The 21,653-nt window shown below is 33.0% G+C and overlaps 2 protein-coding genes across 5 annotated transcripts in view; one reads left to right on the top strand and one right to left on the bottom strand.

Annotated features, from left to right (window-relative positions):
* The window catches only part of LOC126774334 (uncharacterized), a 119,639-nt gene extending 116,772 nt beyond the window's left edge, over nt 1–2,867 (bottom strand). For all 3 annotated transcript variants that reach the window (XM_050495813.1, XM_050495811.1, XM_050495814.1), the window contains exon 1: nt 2,598–2,867. The gene's annotated coding sequence lies outside the window, so the exon portion shown is untranslated. The remainder of the gene's footprint in view (nt 1–2,597) is intronic.
* A 12,028-nt stretch (nt 2,868–14,895) lies between these two features.
* On the top strand, nt 14,896–20,594 carry LOC126774325 (lipase member H-A-like). Of its 2 annotated transcripts, XR_007669799.1 has the most exons (4): nt 14,896–15,067; nt 18,898–19,189; nt 19,476–20,251; nt 20,466–20,594. XR_007669799.1 is itself a non-coding variant. In XM_050495794.1 (3 exons), the coding sequence occupies exons 1-3, from the start codon at nt 14,965–14,967 to the stop codon at nt 20,152–20,154; spliced, it is 1,074 nt and encodes a 357-aa protein (XP_050351751.1). In that variant the 5' UTR covers nt 14,896–14,964; the 3' UTR covers nt 20,155–20,594. The 2 variants fall into 2 exon arrangements, 1 of the variants encoding a protein (XP_050351751.1); XM_050495794.1 differs by having other exon boundaries at nt 19,476–20,594.
* Nucleotides 20,595–21,653: the final 1,059 nt, after the last annotated feature.

The following is a 21,653-nucleotide window of genomic DNA, read 5'->3' as shown; positions in this document are numbered from 1 at the left end:
TTAAAAATAACCTAGATGCAAAAAAAACTAACCTTTTAAAAACACTTATAATTATATATTAGAGTATACATGTATTGATTTCTAGTCAGTTTCTAAAACGAGATAAATGATAAATATTGAACGGTCAAAGCGGGAAATAGAAGTTCATAATTGTAGAGATAGTTGTGACGAGTAAACAGTCACACAATGGTTACCGTTTGACGGCAACCACCGTTCCGGGTCGTTGGCTGCTGTGACCATCTGCTGTTCCACCTGCTCCTTTACTGTCATTAAAGAATTAAATACTATGGTTGTAACGGTGTACACACTTTTGTTTACATTTTTCGTAATCCTCTTTATTGAAAATTTATAAATACTATTTTCTGCCTTATATATACCTACATATTTTTATGGTACACATGTAGATAAAAATAGAACTTATCAACTGCAATTTAAATTGGTAGTTTTATAGATATATATTTGACTGGTTGTATTAATACTAGCTGCATCACGTGGTTACACCAGCGTTTCCATTATTGGATCATAAACAATAATATTCGTAAAATAAAGAAACATTAAATACATATAGACAAGGTATGTCTATATGTATTTAATGTTTTTGTTTTTAATTTTAATAAATAGGCTTTCTATCGAAGGTTTCTTCGGAATTTTTAGTCTCTTTATATAGCTTAAGCTCTGCGTTGATAGTCAGTCTGGACAGCAATTATATCCTTTTACATTTTACGCTTTTAATCGGCATTGGAGTTTCAATATGTTTTAATCCATCTAAAAAGAAGAGGAGGCTTTAGACCAGTAGTAGCCTGTAACTTTTCCCAATAACGCGTTCCAACAAGGGATGTTGATGATTGGGAACTAAGATGTTGTGCTCCTTGAGCCTGTAGTTACACTGGCACACACCCTTCAAACCGAAACGCAACTAAGTCAACAATATTACACAGTACAAGTGGGTGGTACTTATTAATATGGGCTTGCAAGTAGGCTTCCTAACAAGTAAATACCCAATCATTATTTCAAATAATAATTTAAATAAATATGTGAAGGTCATTCAGACCTCAGTAACTCGTAGTTCATATATGAATTTGATCTAATTTAGTGTAATACATACACTTTCCTAATCTTAACAAGCGACGCCAGTTGTTTGTTCAAGTAACCTCACATGTCCTTGCGCGGAGAATGTGTACGATTTAACTTTCGTCCGGAAAACATCAAGTTCGTGACCTGAATCGTGAATATACCTATTTTAACTTTTATTACAAACATTTTACACATTAAAACGCTATATAATTTTGTATCTTTGTACTAAAATATACTTACGTATAATAAACGTGTTATGGGGTCGTGTTTTGTATTTGAAATACGTTTTATAATTGTAATAATTTACGTTTGTTTATTGTTATGGGGTTCGGTCACATTATTCACCCTGACTCGATTATGTATTAGTACTCTATAAAAATATTTAACTTATAAAGAGATCCGGTAAAGACTTATACATATTATAGGATGTTATCATAGCTAATAAGTTCGTAGACACTTTATATGTTATACTTATTAATTGGAAACATTCCTTGAATAAACGTAAATTTACTAAACATTTATTAAATTATAATTACTATCTCAAGAAAGATATAAGAAGACTTTCGATTGTGTAGAACGGAGAGTCGAAATTAAACGAAGTCGAAGTAAATAAAAGTGTAATTGAAATAGTTAATAATAATAATGGTTTAATAACGATATAAATATTAAAAGTATATATAAATGACAAATTACGTACGATTATGACAAATGCCTGTGATGTGAATGATAGTGCTGTACCTAGACCTGGTTTCAGCTTTTCGCGTTTTCAATAATCATACCAAATTGTTGATTCGGCGAATGAATGATTTTGTTTGTAGTTAACGTTGACATATATCTATATTGAGTGTCTGTCAGTCTGAATGTATACTATTAGAAGATATATGCGGTAGAACCCAAAATACTGCTCTATACTTTAAGTATACATGTCAATTTGTTAGGATAATAACCGAGCCAATATATACTAAGGTTCAACAGTTTATGGCATCCTACCAATATATATTCTCTCATACTCATTGAATCTTGATTGAATTTAGTTAGCCATTATTTTCTGCCGTCCTTAAAATTAATTTAAAACTGTAAAACATAAAGTATTTGTTTGACTTAATTAGACGTACGGATTAGAGTTCGCGAACTTTGGATAATTATGAGGCATTTCTCCACTAGGTTATTTGTCCTCTTAAAGGATAAAGACCGTAGTCTGCTTTCTTGATGTGAAAATGTTTTATTAGTTAATATAAATTAAATAACTTTTTTTAACGATTCATTTAATGCACTTACATATTGCGTTTGTCTATTATAACTTAGAAAACTTCTAACGATGTAAGCTGAATTATCACTATCTTAAAATACTACAAAACTGAATTTCCAAGTATTAAAAAAAAAAATCGGGTATACCTACGTATTTTAATTTTTTTAAGAATTATTAATATCATAAGATTAACAACAATTTAACTGATAAAAATTTTAAATATAAATATTTTGGAATATGTTAAATAAAATCATTAAAAAAGGTTTAAACTTACCTTGATAAAGTGAAAAATATTTTGACAGCTGTTTCGCGTCAACAAAGCTAACAATACACTTGTTCTAAGCTGAAATTGTATTAAAAAAAACAACTGTAATATCACAAGAACTGTCACTGCACAGATTAAAAATATATATAAATCGTATTCGTTTAAAAACTATTCGGAAGTTAATTTCGTTAATTCTCGTTTATTATTGAATATCGTACGCGATCGCGACATGCGCGTGCGTCTCGAATCGCGCGCAACACTGACACTAGTCGGCCATTTTCTCAGCGCGTGGTGGGAGCAGATATAGGAAATAAATGGTAAGAGAATTACGATAGCTTACAGTGCGAGGCTGTAGCGCTTGATACGATCAGAGGCAGTTTATAATAATAGTTCGATTTGTGTTTACAAGCACTCAATGTTATGACTTCATATACTATAATATCGAGTTTATATTGTATTCAAGCGAATGATATTTAAAAATATTTTCTACTTCGATTAAATTTTGATTTGACAATAACATTTTTTTTGTATTATATGTACGAGGATGGCAAATGGATCACCCGATTGTATATGTTCCCAATCGCTTAGACTCTTTTTTTATAGTATAGGTAGGCGTACGAGCATATGGGCCACCTGATGGTAAATGGTCACCAATCCCCATGTTAACCTGTAATTAATGTTAACCATCGCTTACATAGCCAATGCGCCTCCATCCTTTTTTTTTACATGGAGGGTTATGTCGGACTCTTACCGACTAATACCACCACGGTTCCAGCGATCCACACTTGGCGAAGTTGCGGGTACGCTTGCGCATTCTTCCACGCCTCCACCTGTGGCTGTTCTTTTTGTCGAACCCTTCGATGTTAAATACCCCTGTTGGGATGTGCCGGTTATGCTCACATATTTCTCGACCTGGGGGACCCTATACTTTGAGCAATGATTGAGCCCTTTTCATTGCCCGGAGGTTCTCTTTATGGAGGTAAATAGTTGGCGTTGCGATGCCGTCTGTACCCTGTTCTCCTTCGACGCATCGGGTCTGCGAGTGCATCTTTCCCTCTTTCTCTCTCCGCCGCCTCCTTTTGCTTCATGACACCATCGCAAAAGGTTATCATCGCCTTCCAGGACTTTTCGCTCTCTAGCATGGACTTTACCACAGCTGGTAGCGATAAATCTTCTCCTACAGCTGCAATCAAGTGGCGTCGATTCCTCCCATGCAGGGCACACTTGTAAAGTATGTGTCGCTGTGTCCTCCTGCGCTCCGCAAGCATGGCAAATTGCGGTCGGTTCCCTTCCAGCGATTTTCCACAGATATCTCCCGAAACATCCGTGTCCTGAGAGAATCTGCACTAAATGGAAAGTCAGTGGAGAACGTTGCTTTTTACACCATTTGAGCAGGACCGGTCGAATCGCCTCTATTGTAGCGTGGTCTGCTGTGGGCTCCGCCAGTCTCTCTTCCCACTTTCGAATAAGTATCGAAAGTTTATTGGCCCTCCATTCCTTTTCCTCTACTGCGCTGTAAGGACCATTACATCTATGGCATTCAGACCGTCGGAAATAATATAATGCGCCTCCATCCTATGCTAATACTATGATTTCAAGATGTCAACAGTACGTAATTATTGCATTTTGACGGTAGAATATTTGATAAGTGAGTGGTACCTGCTCAATTGCGTTTGTACATAGCCTTACAGTAAGTTTATAATGAAATAAATTTAAATACGGATAAAATAATATATTAAAAATATATTGTAAATTATTATCAGCGGCATATTATAGTAGTTTTAAGGTAATTAGTAAATATATTTTTATCGATATAAAGAACATTTCTATAATATTCTAAACAAAACTAAGTCTTCATTTTTATATTATTTATGATTATTTTTGTTTATGACTCTTTGTTCATAAATTATTATAAATGGATTCATGGTGTTGTATTGTTTTACATGATGGTATTTGTAGTTACGGTATTTTGAATTTCGACAAAAGATTTTAATCCGAGCTTCTCCAATAAGCGGCACATCGTGGCACTTTTACCATCCAACTCGGACGGAAAAACGTTCAGGCGCAGTATCAACAGCTTTACATGCTTTCCTAGGCACGGGAGTGTACAAACTTTTAACTTCCAGACTCCGAGCTATTACTAAAAATCTTTGTCAGAAAAGCCTCATAGTAAATAAATTACTTTTTATACGCCCAAACTGGATTATATATATATTATATATAAAATAGCCGTCCTGACCTAAATCGGCCATGAGGACAAAATTTACACAAACGATAAAATTTTATTTGTATTTATTCTTATGGTAAAAGCATTTCCATTAGTTAAATCCTCGTGTAATATAAAAATTAAAATTTCTTTGTGTATATCGGATGCGTTTATATACCATTGAGTTGATGCTTTGTACTAGTTGTTATTGACGCCTGAAGGTTTCTGGTATTGTACAATCAACGTACAATAGTAGCGCGTGAGTCGTACCAGATAACTGATGGTAACCAATTTCAAATAACTTTGCCAGACGGTATATCTTCTACTTAATACAGTTTTAAAACTGACTAACCGACATACAACGCAAAGCATCTGGAATCTGGATTTGAAAGCATAAAAATTTGCAGATGAGTTCTTTAAGTAACGAATATGAAGAAGGGAGGTTTTTGAAAATTCATTTCTTAATGAGATGAAAGTTTATAAGGAAGATCGTAGTTGGAAAGTTGGGGTATCCTATCGGGCTTCTAATAAATATAATAGCGCCTTAGATTGTTTTTTGTCGTATTTTAAGCTTAGTCAAGCTACTTTAGTCATTAATCGAAATGATCACGCAGCCTCTATGATTCGTGCTGAGGATGGCTATCGCTGGGGTATTAGTTGATAAGAATCACCGCATTTCAAGGGCATATGTATATTTCAGATTTTCTAAAAAAGCGTCACTTATTTTTCATCGTCACACAAATACAGCAGTTTGATACTATAACTTTTCTTCGTCATCATTTGTTTCTAGTTGTAACTAATGTACAGTTTTTTGATTAGCTTTTGGAAAACAATTTTTCCTATAAGGAAGATTCACAATCAATGTAACTTCACTTTAAATCAGACGTTTCTCAGAAGGTTCAGTTTCTCAGAATCAGTTGATTGATTATACGCGTAAAGCCTAACATTATATAAAAACAGCTTGTAGCTGTGATCGAGATAAATCGATGTAAGTGCTTCTAATAAGAAAATGACTACTTTACAGAAGTCAGTCACGTTTGGGATTATATTTATTAATACAGGTACCAAGGATCCAGTCTTTGGAATGATTACATCTTTCGCTTTATTTTCATCTATACAAAGTAAGTTTTGATAAAGTATAAGTACAATTAAGGTAGTAAAGTAAAGAAGAGCCCTATGTCCAGTAGCGGGGCATGAACAGGCCTCCTTTTAAGAGAAGGTTTTGGAGTCCAATTCTACATGCTTTCACAATGTTCATCCGTATGCAGATTTCATCGCGATTCATTCAGCGCCGAGCATGAGATGAAATATAAACACAATCAAATCACATGAAAACTCAATTCTATGATTTAATATGATATATATATATATATATATATATATATATACATTGGCTTCATCTAGGCCTCCTGATTTCAAGGTAGACTAACCAGGGGGCGTTCGTATATAAATATATATATTTACTTCTTCGCTATATTATATCAAAAATCAAACTTATGTTTAACTTCTCAGTTTCAAATATGCTTGAAAAGCAATATTTACGATAATTTATTCAAAAACTAGATACCGCTGAGACTGACGCTTTATGGTAAAATTTATAATATGAACGATTTATCAGACCCCGACCAAAGCCATCTTTTCCTGGGTGTTTTAATAGCATAATCAATTTTAGAATGAGTTATTTCCAATTAAGGCCAATCTAATAAATGTATGAAATAATTTGATTCCTGTACCCAATGTTATTTAATAACGGTAAATAGAATAAAATAATTAACTTATGCTCTTATCCTTAGATAAGTTATCGTGTATTCTACATCCTATCCTATTTAACATTGGCGAAATTATCTATATCCTGGCACAACTAAGTGGTAACTTAGCTAAGAGGACGATTCAAACCAGCCTAGGAGTCCAGAAGGTCACAACCGACATAGAATAAGAAGACAAACTAAAATTGTAATCCTATAATTTTGACTGTGTAACAGCTTGGAGATAAAAGAACAGATGAATATGTCTTTTATACTTAGTTGTCTATTGCAATTTTTTTGCTTATTCTGGTATACCCTGGTTCTGGTATATATAAGTATAATAAATGGTTAAATAAATAATAACAAATTATTCTAAGACTTTTCACTTAGATTTTCATCCTATATTAACGCCTGCAAAAAACTTAATAGCAATTACGAATATTGTCATAAAAGCTATTGTAAGTAATTATTTACAATACAAACATTTTATAAGCAAACAATTTTTTTATATATTATTTGTATAATATTATGTATATTTTTTTTAAATTATTATTATTTAGGTTTTGTATCACTGTACTGTGTACATATATAGTAATTTTACTATCTACTTTTTCCATCTTGAGTGTGTTGAAATCGCCTTAAGTGATGAACATGTGCTTACACTTCGATATATGTTGCTATTTTTTGTAGCATTGATGCTCGCGTGTAATAAATTATTAAATAAATAATATTCAATTATAATAAAACTGTTCTTTTAAGTTTTTGGGCCTATTTCAACACCATCAAAAACTTTAAAAAATTAAGGTTAATGTCATAATAGCTATTGGTAGTAATTTTTTACTTTTCTAAAATTATATTATTTGTAAATTATAAACATAAGAGTCGTTTTTTCTCTTTTTTAGTATAACAAAGACGATAGTTAAGTAAAATTTGTATGTTTTTTAAACTACTGTACATATCAGTAACATTGTGTAATCATGTAAATTTGTAAATATGTATTGAAAATAAAAGCATAATGACCTGCGGGTTCAACGAGTTTGTTTTGCCGCGACTTTCTCGGTGTTGGTTTTAGATATTAAACTTTTATCCAACCTGTGAGAAGCCGAGATGGTTAGGTAGTATTATATATTTTAATTTTGATATTTATTTATCTCAACACGAAGGAAAAAACACATGTAAGTTAATTAATGAGAATTAAAAAAACCGATTACCAAAGTACACATTCCTTTGTGAGAGACTGGTATCCTTACAAGTTTAACTGTTTTATAGTATTATCTTACTTACTCGTATAAAGAAGCTTAAAAAATGTATGACGCCCTTGCCCAAGCTTTGTTCGTATGGATCTATAGGCACGTCTGGGGTCGATCCCAGGGTCTAGGTTAGGGTTGTAGGCATCACGGTAGCATGCAAAAGCGATCCCGTGGTGCTCCTCGTTAAGACGGGGTACCGCTGGTTTTTTAGTGGGTACTCCGATGTTCGGGGCGCACTCGGCACCTTGGACACTGGCGAGTCCCACATACCTCCCCACTGGAAACGCGTAACGCGGCTTTCCAGCGATAAAAAAGGGTTGTAGGCATGCTCACGGGACCCACAAAGGTGGATCCGCGCGTGATTACCACTAATTTTCTTTAGTAGCGTCGACATATCATTGTACTTAGTTTGTAATGAGTAATTCAAAAATGATTCTTAAGACTTATTTAAATCTATTAATAATATTAATAAAATTAAATTAGAGATTATGTACAGGTAGATTTTTTTTCAATAAAGTTATTTGTTCCATTTAAATGTTAATGTCACTTAATGCAATATTATTTGATAAAAATCGTACGCGTTAAACATAGGAGGAAGGAGGATATTTATATTTAAGTCGGTTAAAAACAGAAAACAGGCTTTTAAAGATTTCTACCGTCAAAGCTGGCATAATATGTTTGCAAATTCCGGGTCGACAAATTACCTTGAATTTTTAACTAACGGCTAGTCAAATAAAATTGTATTACAAAATATTAGACGCACGTCTAAAATATATGTCGCTTAAAAATATAATATTGCTTTGGTTATATTATTTTTTAATAGACAAACATTTGTTTAGAATACAAGATATAGCAAACTTTTGGTGAAAGCTTAGGCTCAGGACCAACTGCTTTACGAGCTTTCTAAGGAGCTTAAGCACTGACGACTTACAAACTCCAGACCTGTAGCGTTCTTAGTTAGCCTTTTTTTTCTCGGGCAGTGTAACCATAAGTTGACCACTACTATCGAAGCAGTAAATATAATAAAATAATTATAAACATTTGCTTATTTATTAGTAAAATGTTTTATTCATCATCATCAACAGCCAATCGTAGTCCACAGCTGAACGTGGACTCTCCCAAGGTGCGCCAAAGCAATTTACCGTAGAGTACCGGCTTAGAATTGTTTTCCCCCAATCTCATCCCGTGGGTGTCGTATGAGGCGAGTAAGGGACGGGGAATAGGAGGGATGGGCCGCAGCGTCCCACTCGTAAACAACTTACCTCGTACTGCGCTCGCTAACACGCCTGCCCAGCGCAGCGATTATGGGAAAACCCTCTGATATGGTAGAAATGTTTTATTATAAACAAAAACTAATTTAAATGGCTTATTTTTTTAACGAAAACAATTTAAAGCGTTTCAAGGCGATTATGAACAAACTAACAAAGCAATTCGTTATACGTTATTATTCAGTAGACTTATCGCATTCCACATCTATGCGAATTTTTCCTCTTAAGTTTTTAGGTATTTAAGGAAAATTGTTTACTTTGTAATAAAATATAAAATAATATTACGTCTACAAAACTACAGGATAACGATTGTGTTTTTAAAATGATAGCAATATTACTAATCCTTAATATTATTGGCATTGTAAACGCTGAAATAATTCCTCTGGATTCGAATAACAGTAGCGAGGTGAATTTTATTCATTCAATTTTTAATTTATTTGAAGCTAACGAAGAATGTAAGAAACTTTTTTTTATTAAGTATTAAATTTCATATTGTAATACGTGATTTTTAGTATATCACATATACTTTTATATATATTTATGTGTGTGTATTTAATTATTTATGCATGTATGAGTGAACTGATTTTAATTTTTTTTTTTTTTTCTTTTCATGCACTTAATAAGGTTGGCTGGTAAATATTTTAGCATTTCGTACAATATATATTTTATGTTGTCCAATAAAGTATTAAATAAATAAATATTATTATTGATTATTTAACTCCGGCTATAACATGCATATTCAATAATTCCATTAATTCCTGTACCTTTCCTGACTCCTGGAAAGATGCTCAAATAATCCCTCTACCTAAAAAAAATAATCCTTCGTCTTATGGTGATTACCGTCCTATTTCCATCCTTCCGTTTCTTTCTAAAGTTCTTGAGCGTCTTGTACATCAACAACTTAACCTCTTCCTGTCTTCCTACAACCTGCTAAATCCTTTTCAATCTGGTTTTAGATCTGGCCATAGTACGGTATTAGCTACGGATAACCAGGAAGTTACAATTTTATCATTGCTTGATTTTAGTAATGCTTTCAATACTGTAGATTTCGACATAATCCTGGCTATACTAAATTCTCTTAATATATCTCCATCGGTAATTAATTGGTTTTATAATTATCTTAATGGTCGCCGTCAACGTATTCGAATCCAGGATTCTTACTCGGACTGGTTGGCGGTAAGTGCCGGTGTTCCCCAAGGCGGTGTCTTATCTCCTCTTCTATTCTCAATTTTCATTAGCTCTGTAAGTCAACATACCTCTTCTGCCTACCACCTGTATGCCGACGATCTCCAAATTTATGCCCATTCCAAAATTACTGACCTACCACATACTATTCAATTAATTAATTCTGACTTAGACAAAATTTTAAAGTGGAGTCTTTCTTTTGGTCTCAGAGTAAATCCTATTAAAAGCCAGGCTATTATAATTGGCAGTTATAAATTATTACCTCGTGTAGACTTTTCTTGTTTGCCACCTGTTGTCTTTAACAATTCTGTAATTCCATTAAGCAGCAAAGTTAAAAATTTAGGAATATATATAGATCAAAATTTCTCATGGATGTCACAAATAGGTGAAGTGAACAGGAAAATGTTTCACTCAATTGGGTTCATTCGTAGATTACGTAATTTTCTACCTATTCCTACCAAAATTGCGTTAGCTCAAGCCATCCTCCTGCCCATCCTTGATTACGCTGATACCTGCTATCTTGACCTAAGAGATGAGCAATTAAATAAACTCGAGCGTATTCAAAATCTCTGTATTCGGTTTATATTCGGACTCCGCAAATTTGACCACATTTCTGAATTTCGCAAAAAACTCGAGTGGCTCCCAATGCGTCTTCGCAGGAATACTCATACTCTTTCTCTTCTTTACTGTATACTTTTTCATCCAAATTCTCCACACTATCTTAAACACCGTTTTGAATTCCTTAAGGACTCGCACGGCCGCACTCTACGATCTGACGATAATCTAATTCTTAAAATTCCTTCTCACTCTTCTTCTTTTTATACCAATTCTTTCTCTGTCCAAGCAGTTCGCCTATGGAATTCTTTACCACTCCACTTAAGACAATCTCAAACTATTAACACATTTAAAATCCGACTCAAGGCATATTATTTATCTGTATAATTATCAGGGAGTGTTGTTTTATTATCTGCCGCACTTTATTGCTATTTATTATTATTATTATCATAATAACATTTTTTTTATTATTGTTTTGTTTTATATATTATATATGTATGTTTATGTATATATTATTTATTTATATGTATGTATATTTAGCTATAGTACTGTATATATATATTTGTATTTATTTAAAAAATAAAAATTGAGATGATTAGCACACCTCCTTACCGCTTTATTTATTTATTTATTTCATGTCCTTCACCCAAAGGTTGTCTGGAAGAGATCGCTCTTTTAGCGATAAGACCGCCTTTTGTACAAAATAGTTTTCATTTCTTTTGTGTTTGTGTTTAAAATGGTTCTGTAACTCTTTTGGTGTACAATAAAGCATATTCTATTCTATTCTATATTATCCTATAAATAGATAACTCTATTATCTCCGTAACAATTGTCTTTCCAACTGTGACTCAAGTTATTATAATTACTACCTACGATAACAATTACAATGCATTTGTATGGTAACTTGGAATTTATAGGCTACTAACGAGGAGTTCCGGGTTTGGGCGATTAGCCAGTAGTACTAAGTAGTAAAAAGACATACTTTTTTATAGTGTAGGGAGGCGGACGAGCATTTGGGCCACCTGATGGTAAGTGGTCACCAAACGCCCATAACCATTGGCATTTTAAGAAATGTTAACCTTCGCTTACATCGCCAATGCGCCACCAACCTTGCGAACTATGATGTTATGTCCCTTGTGCCTGTAGTTACACTGGCTCACTCACCCTTCAAACCGGAACACAACAATACCAAGTAGTATTATTTTTACTTTCATATCTGTTGTTGTATTTTAATTTTACAAAGTTAGCTTTATTTGAAAATAATAAATAATATAATAAATAAAAACTATACATTGTATAAAATTACCAATGAACTTTACTCCTGTCATTGTTAATGAGTAACGACAAAATGTTTTGACATTTGACATGAATTGGAGTTTTGATTTTGCTTGTTAAATTGCATACGTGTATCACGTTATGTGCGTTTGCTTATAATATTTAATGTTAACTATAATCTACCTATATAAATTTTTTTGACTTAAAGTCAAATAACAAACCAGTTAAACAAATTGTTTAATAATAACTGACTGACAATTCAAAGCATGGACGGAAGTCGGTTGTCAACATTCAACGGGTGAGTGACTCTCACACCTCATAGAGTTCTTACTGAATACCATTACTGAATCGAGCAATATTTGAGTGTAAAGGGAGAAGAGAGAATTGAGATAATAGAGCAAAACCACTTAAAAAAGTGTGAGAGTAAAAACTCTTAGGACCAAATTATAAATAACATTTCCGATTACATATTTCAAATGAAACTGCGGACGAGAACGTGATATGAAAACATATGTTTTTTTTGCTGAGGGTTGTTATAATCATTTCGTTTTTCATTTTTTTTTTTATTTCAAGCATCAGTGTGAATAAAAAGTTACATATACAGTTCGTAAAACTATCCGCCATACAGATTTCAGAAAATCCGTGAGTTTACCAACCGCATATAAAAAAGGACTTAACTTTATTGTTTGAATTATCGGATTTAATCAGTTTTTCCTTTTATTTATACTAAACACTATCTGGATTGAAAAAATGTATTTTGTATGCCTTCAAGAAGTACCTTAGAATTTTAATAATCGGTAAGGGAGTGAGTGATATAATTAGAGAACTTCGACTGACGATAGTTCATAAGTTAATTGTTGAAATATTATGTAACTTGGGAATTCAGTTAGTCTTAGTATATCCTTTTGGTTGACTGCCTCGTTGGTCTAGTGGCTTGATAGAAGGTTGTGGGTTCGATTCCCACCCATGACAGACATTTGTGTGCATGAACATATCTGCTTGTCCTAAGTCTGGGTGTAATTTTCTATATAAGTATGTATTTACAAAAGAAAAGTATGTAGTATATCAGTTGTCTGGTTTCCATAGCATACTGGTGGTAGGGCTTTGTGCAAGCTCGTCTGGGTAGGTACCACCCACTCATCAGATATTCTACCGCAAAACAGCAATACTTGATATTGTTGTGTTCCGGTTTGAAGGGTGAGTGAGCCAGTGTAATTACAGGCACAAGGGACATAAAATCTTAGTTCCCAAGGTTGGTGGCGCATTGGATATGTAAGCGATGGTTGACATTTCTTACAATGCCAATGTCTAAGAGCGTTGGTGACCACTTACCATCAGTTGGCCCATATGCTCGTCCGCCTTCCTATTCTATAAAAAAAAAAAAAACAAGCTTTGTACAAGCTTAATTTGGGAGCAGATGGCCGTGGGTGAAAAATGTCCCAGGATATTATTATTATTATTACAATATGCTTATAACTAAATATGTTATGAATCTATTTATTTATTTCGATGTATTATTTTTATTAACATGGTATTGATATTGCCTAAGAAGGTGTTATGTCCTCTAACTAAAAAAGCGAGAACTCTTTTTACTGACGTATTTTTCTTGCAATTTTTCCTTAGCGTGCAGAACAATCATATATTATATTTGAATTAGATTATATTGCAATCATTATATATAGACAAAAAGGTATAACTTTTTTATAACTATTAACGTTTTTATAAAAAAATAATATAATGAACTATAATACTTGTTTTTTATTACGTTGTTAACCTGTGTGGCAAAAATTATAACTGACCTTAAAAAAACTGGTAAGAGAAAAACTATAACGTCACAGAGCCTTGACAACAAGAAATCTTAGGATGAAAACAAAGTACGTGTTTCCATTATTATTTTTTTCTAAATACCGTACTATACGTTGTTTATTGAAATAAACATATCTGCAAGGTTTGAAGTTTTTTAAAAACGTAATTATAACAAACATTTTACTGGTGGCAGGGCTTTGTGCAAGCTCGTCTGGGTAGGTACCACCCACTCATCAGATATTCTACCGCAAAACAGCAATACTTGATATTGTTGTGTTCCGGTTTGAAGGGTGAGTGAGCCAGTGTAATTACAGGCACAAGGAACATAAAATCTTAGTTCCCAAGGTTGGTGGCGCATTGGCTATAAGCGATGGCTGACATTTCTTACAATGCCAATGTCTAAGGGCGTTTGGTGACCACTTACCATCAGGTGGCCCATATGCTCGTCCACCTTCCTATTCCATAAAAAACAAATTTTAAGAACTCACTCGCAAGTAGACTCGAGGGAAATGAAATTTTGATGTCATAAAAGTTTCGTTCATTTCCGTTTTTATTAAATTTCTACTTGTGAAAAAAAAATTAAGGCAACACAAAAAATATGTTACTAAAATCAATTAATGTCGTTATGACAATAAATCGTCATCTACCGGAAATAATATCTACTTAGCAGAATTTGGAGTAGGTGTTTTAACCCATTATTCGGAAATATATATATATTTTTAATGATATAATGCTTTTATTGTTTTTTTATAAGTATAAGTAAGTTTACTTCACATTGTCAATCGCCATTTAATTTTGTATTGTTCTACACCTCTATGACTGCCAACCAACACTTTGAATACATGAAAATATATTATCATTTTTAATTGTTCGTTAAAATTTTAAACATATTAAAAATTATTTAAGATTGAAATAAATATTATTAGGTATATACAAAGAAGACGTATTATAGCGGAAACGTGTTTCAGAGTAAATTTAAAGAATGATAACAGATCACAGACACTGGGACATTGACATTGTGAGGGATCAGACGTGCTCCAGGGTATAAAGGGCTTTAATATATTCATTCGTTAATTTTTAGTAAATATGATTTTTAATCTGTTGTATGTGTTAATTTTGGCGGGAAATGGTTTCGCTATGAAAAGTTCGAAGGAGCTCGAGGGCTACCCAGCTGGATTCTTAGCAGATTGTAAGTTGTTGATTGTAATTAGTAGTATAATGCATATGTTTCAATCTTAATGTATAATTTTCCTTTAATTGTTTTTTTTGACCCACCGTCTAAAGAAATTAAACGACTACCGATTTATTGAAATATTTATTATTTTTGCGATTTATTAGGTTACTTTCAGAGAGGTAAATGTCGAGCTTTTTCGGACAGGTATCGTTCAGAAATAGATTAAAACTGTTTTGTAGTCAACCCTCATCATTGTGTCGTAAATACTAATTTGTCGATGTTGCTCCACTTTTTCTAAAATGGCATCGATTTTATCCGTAACAGGCCAACCAGAGCGAAATTTATCTTTAACATCAAAACTCAGGCACTGAAAACGCTGAAACCAATTTTGTGCTACTCTTAGTTAGAATGTCTTGGTTATTTTGCGGACACAAAAACATTAGAAAAAGTACTTTTTAAAATATTATTAATATGTTAAAAAACAACCAACGGGTTTCTACCAACCCGCATTGGAGCAGCGTGGTGGAATAAGCTCCAAACCTTCTCCTCAAAAGGGAGAGGAGGCCTTAGCCCAGCAGTGGGACATTAACAGGCTGTTACTGTTACTGTATGTTAAAAAACAACCAAAGAGATTTTACTGCAACTATTAAAATCGACTAAACCAATATACATAAAACTTATACCAGAATTTGCAGCGCGTGAAATTTTAGTATATAATATTATATGGTAGCTGTGCTTTGCAGTTTCCTCTGATTTAAATTTAAGCTTTTGACTTGAGTGACGTGAATTTCATGTTCTTGTTTATTATAATAAAATAAGTGTTCCGCGGCAGCTAATCTCGCGTTAACGGTGATAGCTAACAATAGTAATCTTAACAAAGTCTATATATTTTATTATAGTGTTATTATTTTAATGTCGATTGCAAGCTGTAACGCCATTGTTTGTAAACTGATGCCGATGTGCGAAGATTACTATATAGTTTATTTTGATGAGAATAACAATGTGGCGTTGTGTGTTTTCACAGTAACATGGTTTAAAATAATATTCGGCCACGCGGCCAATCTCAAGAGAGATTAGCCAACTGCGCTGGACATATTTTAGTGCACAAGTGTGTGTGCACACACAGATGCACTCTTTATTCCCTAGCTTTTATAATCCGGTGGGACGGCAATAAGCCGACCGGAAATAGTTCAAGCGCAAGACCAACGGCTTTACCTGCTTTCCCAGGCACAGGAGCGTATATACTTCCAACTTGCAGACCCCGGGCTGTTACTGCGAATTTTTCTGACAGAAAAACCCGATAACTTTTACTAGCCCGACCTGGGAATTGAACCTCAGGACCTCCGGGGCCTTATATCTAGCCACAAGACCAACGAGTAATATATTTCAACATCATAAACCATCACAACCCGTATAGACAAATCTATCGCCTTACTTTATATTAATTTTCAAGGCTATACTTTTTCAAGTTTAGTGGAAGTGTTTTTCCATAACGTTTTGCGGGTTTGGACACAGCGATACACAACATTTTGCCTTTATAATTTAAGTGAGATTAACATACACAGTATATAGCATATTATAGCCGTTTTAAAACAATGAGCTTAATTTATATAAAAAAGCGAATTGAAATTAAAATTATTAAGAGGTATTATTTTCAAATCACTTTTTGTACTTACTATACTTATAATATTCAAAACAGATTAAAATCACATTTGAATTATTTTGTTTATCTTAAAAAAAATGATGATATTCAGGAATAATACATAATTAGAGAATGACAAACAAAATTTTTATTGGTTGTATTTTTTTATGTTTGTCAGTTCACAAATCCGCCATTTTTGAATCAATTTGGAAAATTCCGTTTTTGCTTGGGAGGATAAACTCTTCGATTAGTCCCATTTAATGACGAAAATATATCACCCCTAAGGGTTGAAAGATACGTGATGACAGTTTCAATTTTTACAACAGATTATTATTTTATGTATCCGATCGTGAACCAAATAAGTTTTTATGCATAATATTAAAACAGGGATAAATCTAAGAGGTAACGAGGGAGCAAAACATTGAAAATTAAAACAAATGATAAGCGTTTGATATTTAGTAATTTCCTTATAAAATTTGTCTTTTTTATCTTAGTCTTCAGTATACAGTGCGCTTGCCTAGAAAATCCCTATTCACTGCCCTCATCAACTTATCCGGTCCGTAAGTGTCCTAAGCACGTCCTGATTAAGATAAAAAGCTTTAATTTTCATATCCGGGGTCGTCGTTGGTTGACTTACTGCAGAAAATATACTTATATAATATACTGTATATAATATAACTTATCGGGGAACACATAACCCTCACCGACTTCGCCGGCGGTCTCGCATCTCAACTCAGGGACACTGTAGATACCCTAATAGATCAACAGTATTACTTAGTTCGAGATGGCCCAGTGGTAAGAACGCGTGAATCTTAACCGATGAACGTGGGAACCCGGGCAAGCACCTCTGAATTTTCATGTGCTTAATTTCTGTTTATAATTCGTCTCGTGCTTTTCGGTGAAAGAAAACATCGTGAGGAAACCTGCATGTGTCTATTTTCATCGAAATTCTGCCACATGTGTATTCCACCTACCCGCATTGGGGCAGCGTGGTGGATTAAGCTCCAAACCTTCTCCTCAAAAAGGGAGAGGAGGCCTTAGCCCAGCAGTGGGACATTTACAGGCTGTTACTTACTATTACTTAGATCGAAAAAACAAAACTCACATTGTATATTTTCATATTTAAAGTCGATTTCTTTTTTTTTTAATTAGATACAAATCTCGTATTCTTGTATCTATAGAATGTTAGTCATTACATGATCTAAGGTTTAACCTTGAAACGGTTTTGCTATCGTAAAATAAACAATTTTAACCCGTTCGTGGAAATGAACTTCCTTCCGATGTGTTGTTTAAATCAATATTTTTCTTTACAATTTTTATAAATATTCTGTGTATTCATATTGCGAAAATGAGCATTACTAAACAAACGTCATCTAACCAATTAGGGAAAATACTTAAACCTTACTACGTCACCGGATATTTACTATATTAAAGTTTAAAATGCTCTTTAAGCAATCGGGATTCTACGTGTATTTTTATTGAAAAAATAATGAGATTAGTTTTTACATATCCCATCGTATAATTTTACTTATATATTCTTTATTAACTGCATCTTTGCTGTGACTGTCTGTACGGATCATGAAGTCCGAGAGAAGTATTTACTTTTTGTTACATAAAAACTCTCAGGAGTTTTGTAGAGTTGCTACAAACTGCCAACATTCGAATATTTCTTTAAGGTCTTAAAAATGCTAATAAACACCATAGGAATAATACTGTATCTTATAAAATAATTTGTTTTTACTAAATAAATCCGCTGTTCAATACATACAATATTAGATGCAGTATCTTTTGCAGTATGTCGAAACAGGACTACCCGTTACCCGCCTAATACACATACGGTGTTTTGTTATAAACCGCTCGCCAAAAAGCTCTTCTTCATCCACCATACTCACCAGACCTAATTTCAACTTTTCGGAATTGGGATAAGTTATTACAGAAGAATAACTTTAAATTATATATATTTTTCCTTCTTTTCTACACAAATAGATCTATATGAAAACATACTCAAAATTTAAAGCGTAGATATTGAACATGTAATGACCAATTTCTAAACTATATATTTAATTTTATAGGATATTTTAATTAAAAAAATCAATTTGAAAAACTACAGCAGATTTATCATTGTAGTCTCAATTCAATGTAACATCTTTTAGAATATCTAAAATGTTATTTGTAAAGGATTTTTTTTTTAATTTTCTTGCAGGTCCAGGATCAACCAAAGAAGCATTTATAAGAAATAACACTCTTAAATACCTTACGATATATGTACAAAAATCAAAAAATTCAGTTTTTCGTAAGTACAACTATTTTCAGACCAATGAACTCGCTAAAGATCCTGATATAGACTTTAATAAGAATACAGTTTTGTATGTGGGCGGGTATCTGGACAGTCCAATTTTCCCGTTTGCCTCAATTATGGGCGCTGCTTACGAAAACTTAGGATATAATGTGCTGCTATTGGACACGAACATGTTTACCACTTTGGAATATCCTCGGTAAGATGACCTATTGTTATTTGTATTATTATCTATTTAGATATATGAATGTATTTGTTACAACCCTCGGCTACTTGAGCTGTAGATAGAATAAAATCGCAGGCCATAGTTCTCGCAAATTTTACTGAGCGGTGAAGATAATGTGTATTGTTGCGATGAAATTAAGCAATCATTTAGTCCATCACTGGATGGGACAACTCTATTTTAGTCTACTGGATTTGCACAACTTAGTTCACTTTATTTTATGTGCCTGTATAATAAAGCATTATTATTTTTAATATTTCAGCGCCGCGCGATTTATGCGTCCCGTAGGGATGCACACGGCTAAGATGTTGGTCGATCTTACTTCACAAGGCTTGGATCCAAAAAAGTTGGAAATTGTCGGTTTAAGTCTCGGCGCACAGACTGCTAGTTTCATAGCCAAGAACTATAGACTTTTAACAGGAATGAATATATCTAGAGTAACAGGACTCGATCCTGCCGGTCCATGCTTCAGAAACTTAGGGCCAGAGGACAGACTGGACAAGACTGATGCTGACTTTGTGGAAACAGTCAATACGAATATCGACGAATTAGGCATGGCAGCTCCGGTCGGCCATGTTAATTTCTATGTTAATGGTGGAGAAACTCAACCCGGCGAACTTTTTTGGATTCTATGCACATCATTATGTAGTCACGTCAGGGCCCATACAGTCTGGATGACAGCGTTAAGGTACCGCGAAGCGTTTGTCGCGATACAATGCGATTCGGTCCAACAAGCGAGAAACAAAAATTGTTTCGATAGACGACCTCTAGTTACTAACGTGTTGGGATTAAATGTAAATAAGACTAACGAAGGGATATTTTACTTGGCAACAACTAATACCCCTCCGTATTTTCTGGGAAAGAAAGGTATAAGGAAAGAAAACGACTTTATCCTGTCTCTTACGAATTCACTCAATGAAAAAAACGTGATAAAAATCTGATTACTATTTGAACTATTGCCTATTCCAATCAAAGGAGAGTAATAATATAACATTTTGACAAGTTTATTGATGTAATTGGTGTTGTATAATCCATGGCGTTCATTATGGATTCCTAAAAAGCTGGCGTTTTCAGTCGGCGAAATTTTCTATCGGTACTTTTTAAGTTAAATTAAAAATGAAAGTAGTTAAATGTTATAAGGATATATCAATCAAGATCTGCTTATAGTTTTTAATATAGTCGACCTATTTACATATCGCACGAAATAAATAAACTTAAGGTTTGTTTAGCTTTATTCTCCGATTGGAATGAGTTGTAATATGTGTCGTATGTTATGCTTAAAAAATATAAGACAGACATTTTACATTACATTATACTTTAGTTTAATTTAACGTGTAATTAAATTCAATGATGACAAAGTAAATAAATATTTTTTTTATTACGTGTATTTGTAAATCCTAGAACGGCTAAATTAATGTTGATCCTAAAACATTTTAAGTATAGCGGCGCCATCTGTTGTAGAGTTACGTGACTAAAAAGAACAACTAGTCGCAACGAAAGTTGTACTACTATGTAATTTATAATTGTGCCGATAGATGGCAGTGTATATTATTATCTCAGAAATTTAATTATTGTTGTATAATTACGTTATATAATTGTATTGAGATTGCCTGCTTTTTAATTATTTTTATTGCTTAAGAAGAATTTACATGAATTATTAAAACATAGGTAGACCTTATACCGCATCTAAGAAGGTTAAAATTAAAAAAAATATATAAAGAAGGAGAAAAATAAGAAAAAGGACAAAATATGCCAAATGCTTAACTATGGCTAACTGTCGTTATTATATTATATAATTGTATTGATTATAAGCTGTGTGATAAGTGTAAGTGAAATAATGTAAACCGATGCTGAAACAATCATAGCATGAAAGGCTATCATTGTGTCCTTTATTTTATATACTGATTCAAAACTAAATGTATCTTACTAATAAAACTTGTTCGTGTCTTGAAATACCTTTGCAATTTACCTCTATTGCACATTCTTATTATGAAAACTAATAAAATTATTAAATACTATTATTATGCTGGGAAATGAAAAAACTATTTATTATGAATTTCTATAAATAATTGATTTATTAAGGAAACTAAATAAATATACCTATTGTTTGTTTTTCGCATTTACGAAGAATCTAATATGCCATAAATATATAATTAGAAGATAAAATTACTTCTATATACTTATATATTTAATTCACAATATAAACAAAGAGTAATTATAATATAAGAGTAATTATATTATGGATGACAAATTATGATATCGTCATCGTCATTATCTATCAAATGAATATGCATCTGTCAGAATGGTCTCTATAAATGTAAAGTTAAAAACAATGAAACATTTGTCCCACTTTTGAGCTAAGGCTTCTTTTCGGGGAGAAGGTTTGGAGCTTACACCACGAAATATGTTTTTCATCCAGTACATACTGGTATTATCACGA

This window comes from Nymphalis io, chromosome 16, assembly GCF_905147045.1.
Source record: "Nymphalis io chromosome 16, ilAglIoxx1.1, whole genome shotgun sequence".
Lineage (NCBI taxonomy): Eukaryota > Metazoa > Arthropoda > Insecta > Lepidoptera > Nymphalidae > Nymphalis > Nymphalis io.
The sequence above is the reverse complement of the archived record's forward strand: the minus strand, read 5'-3'. Positions and strand labels throughout refer to the sequence as shown.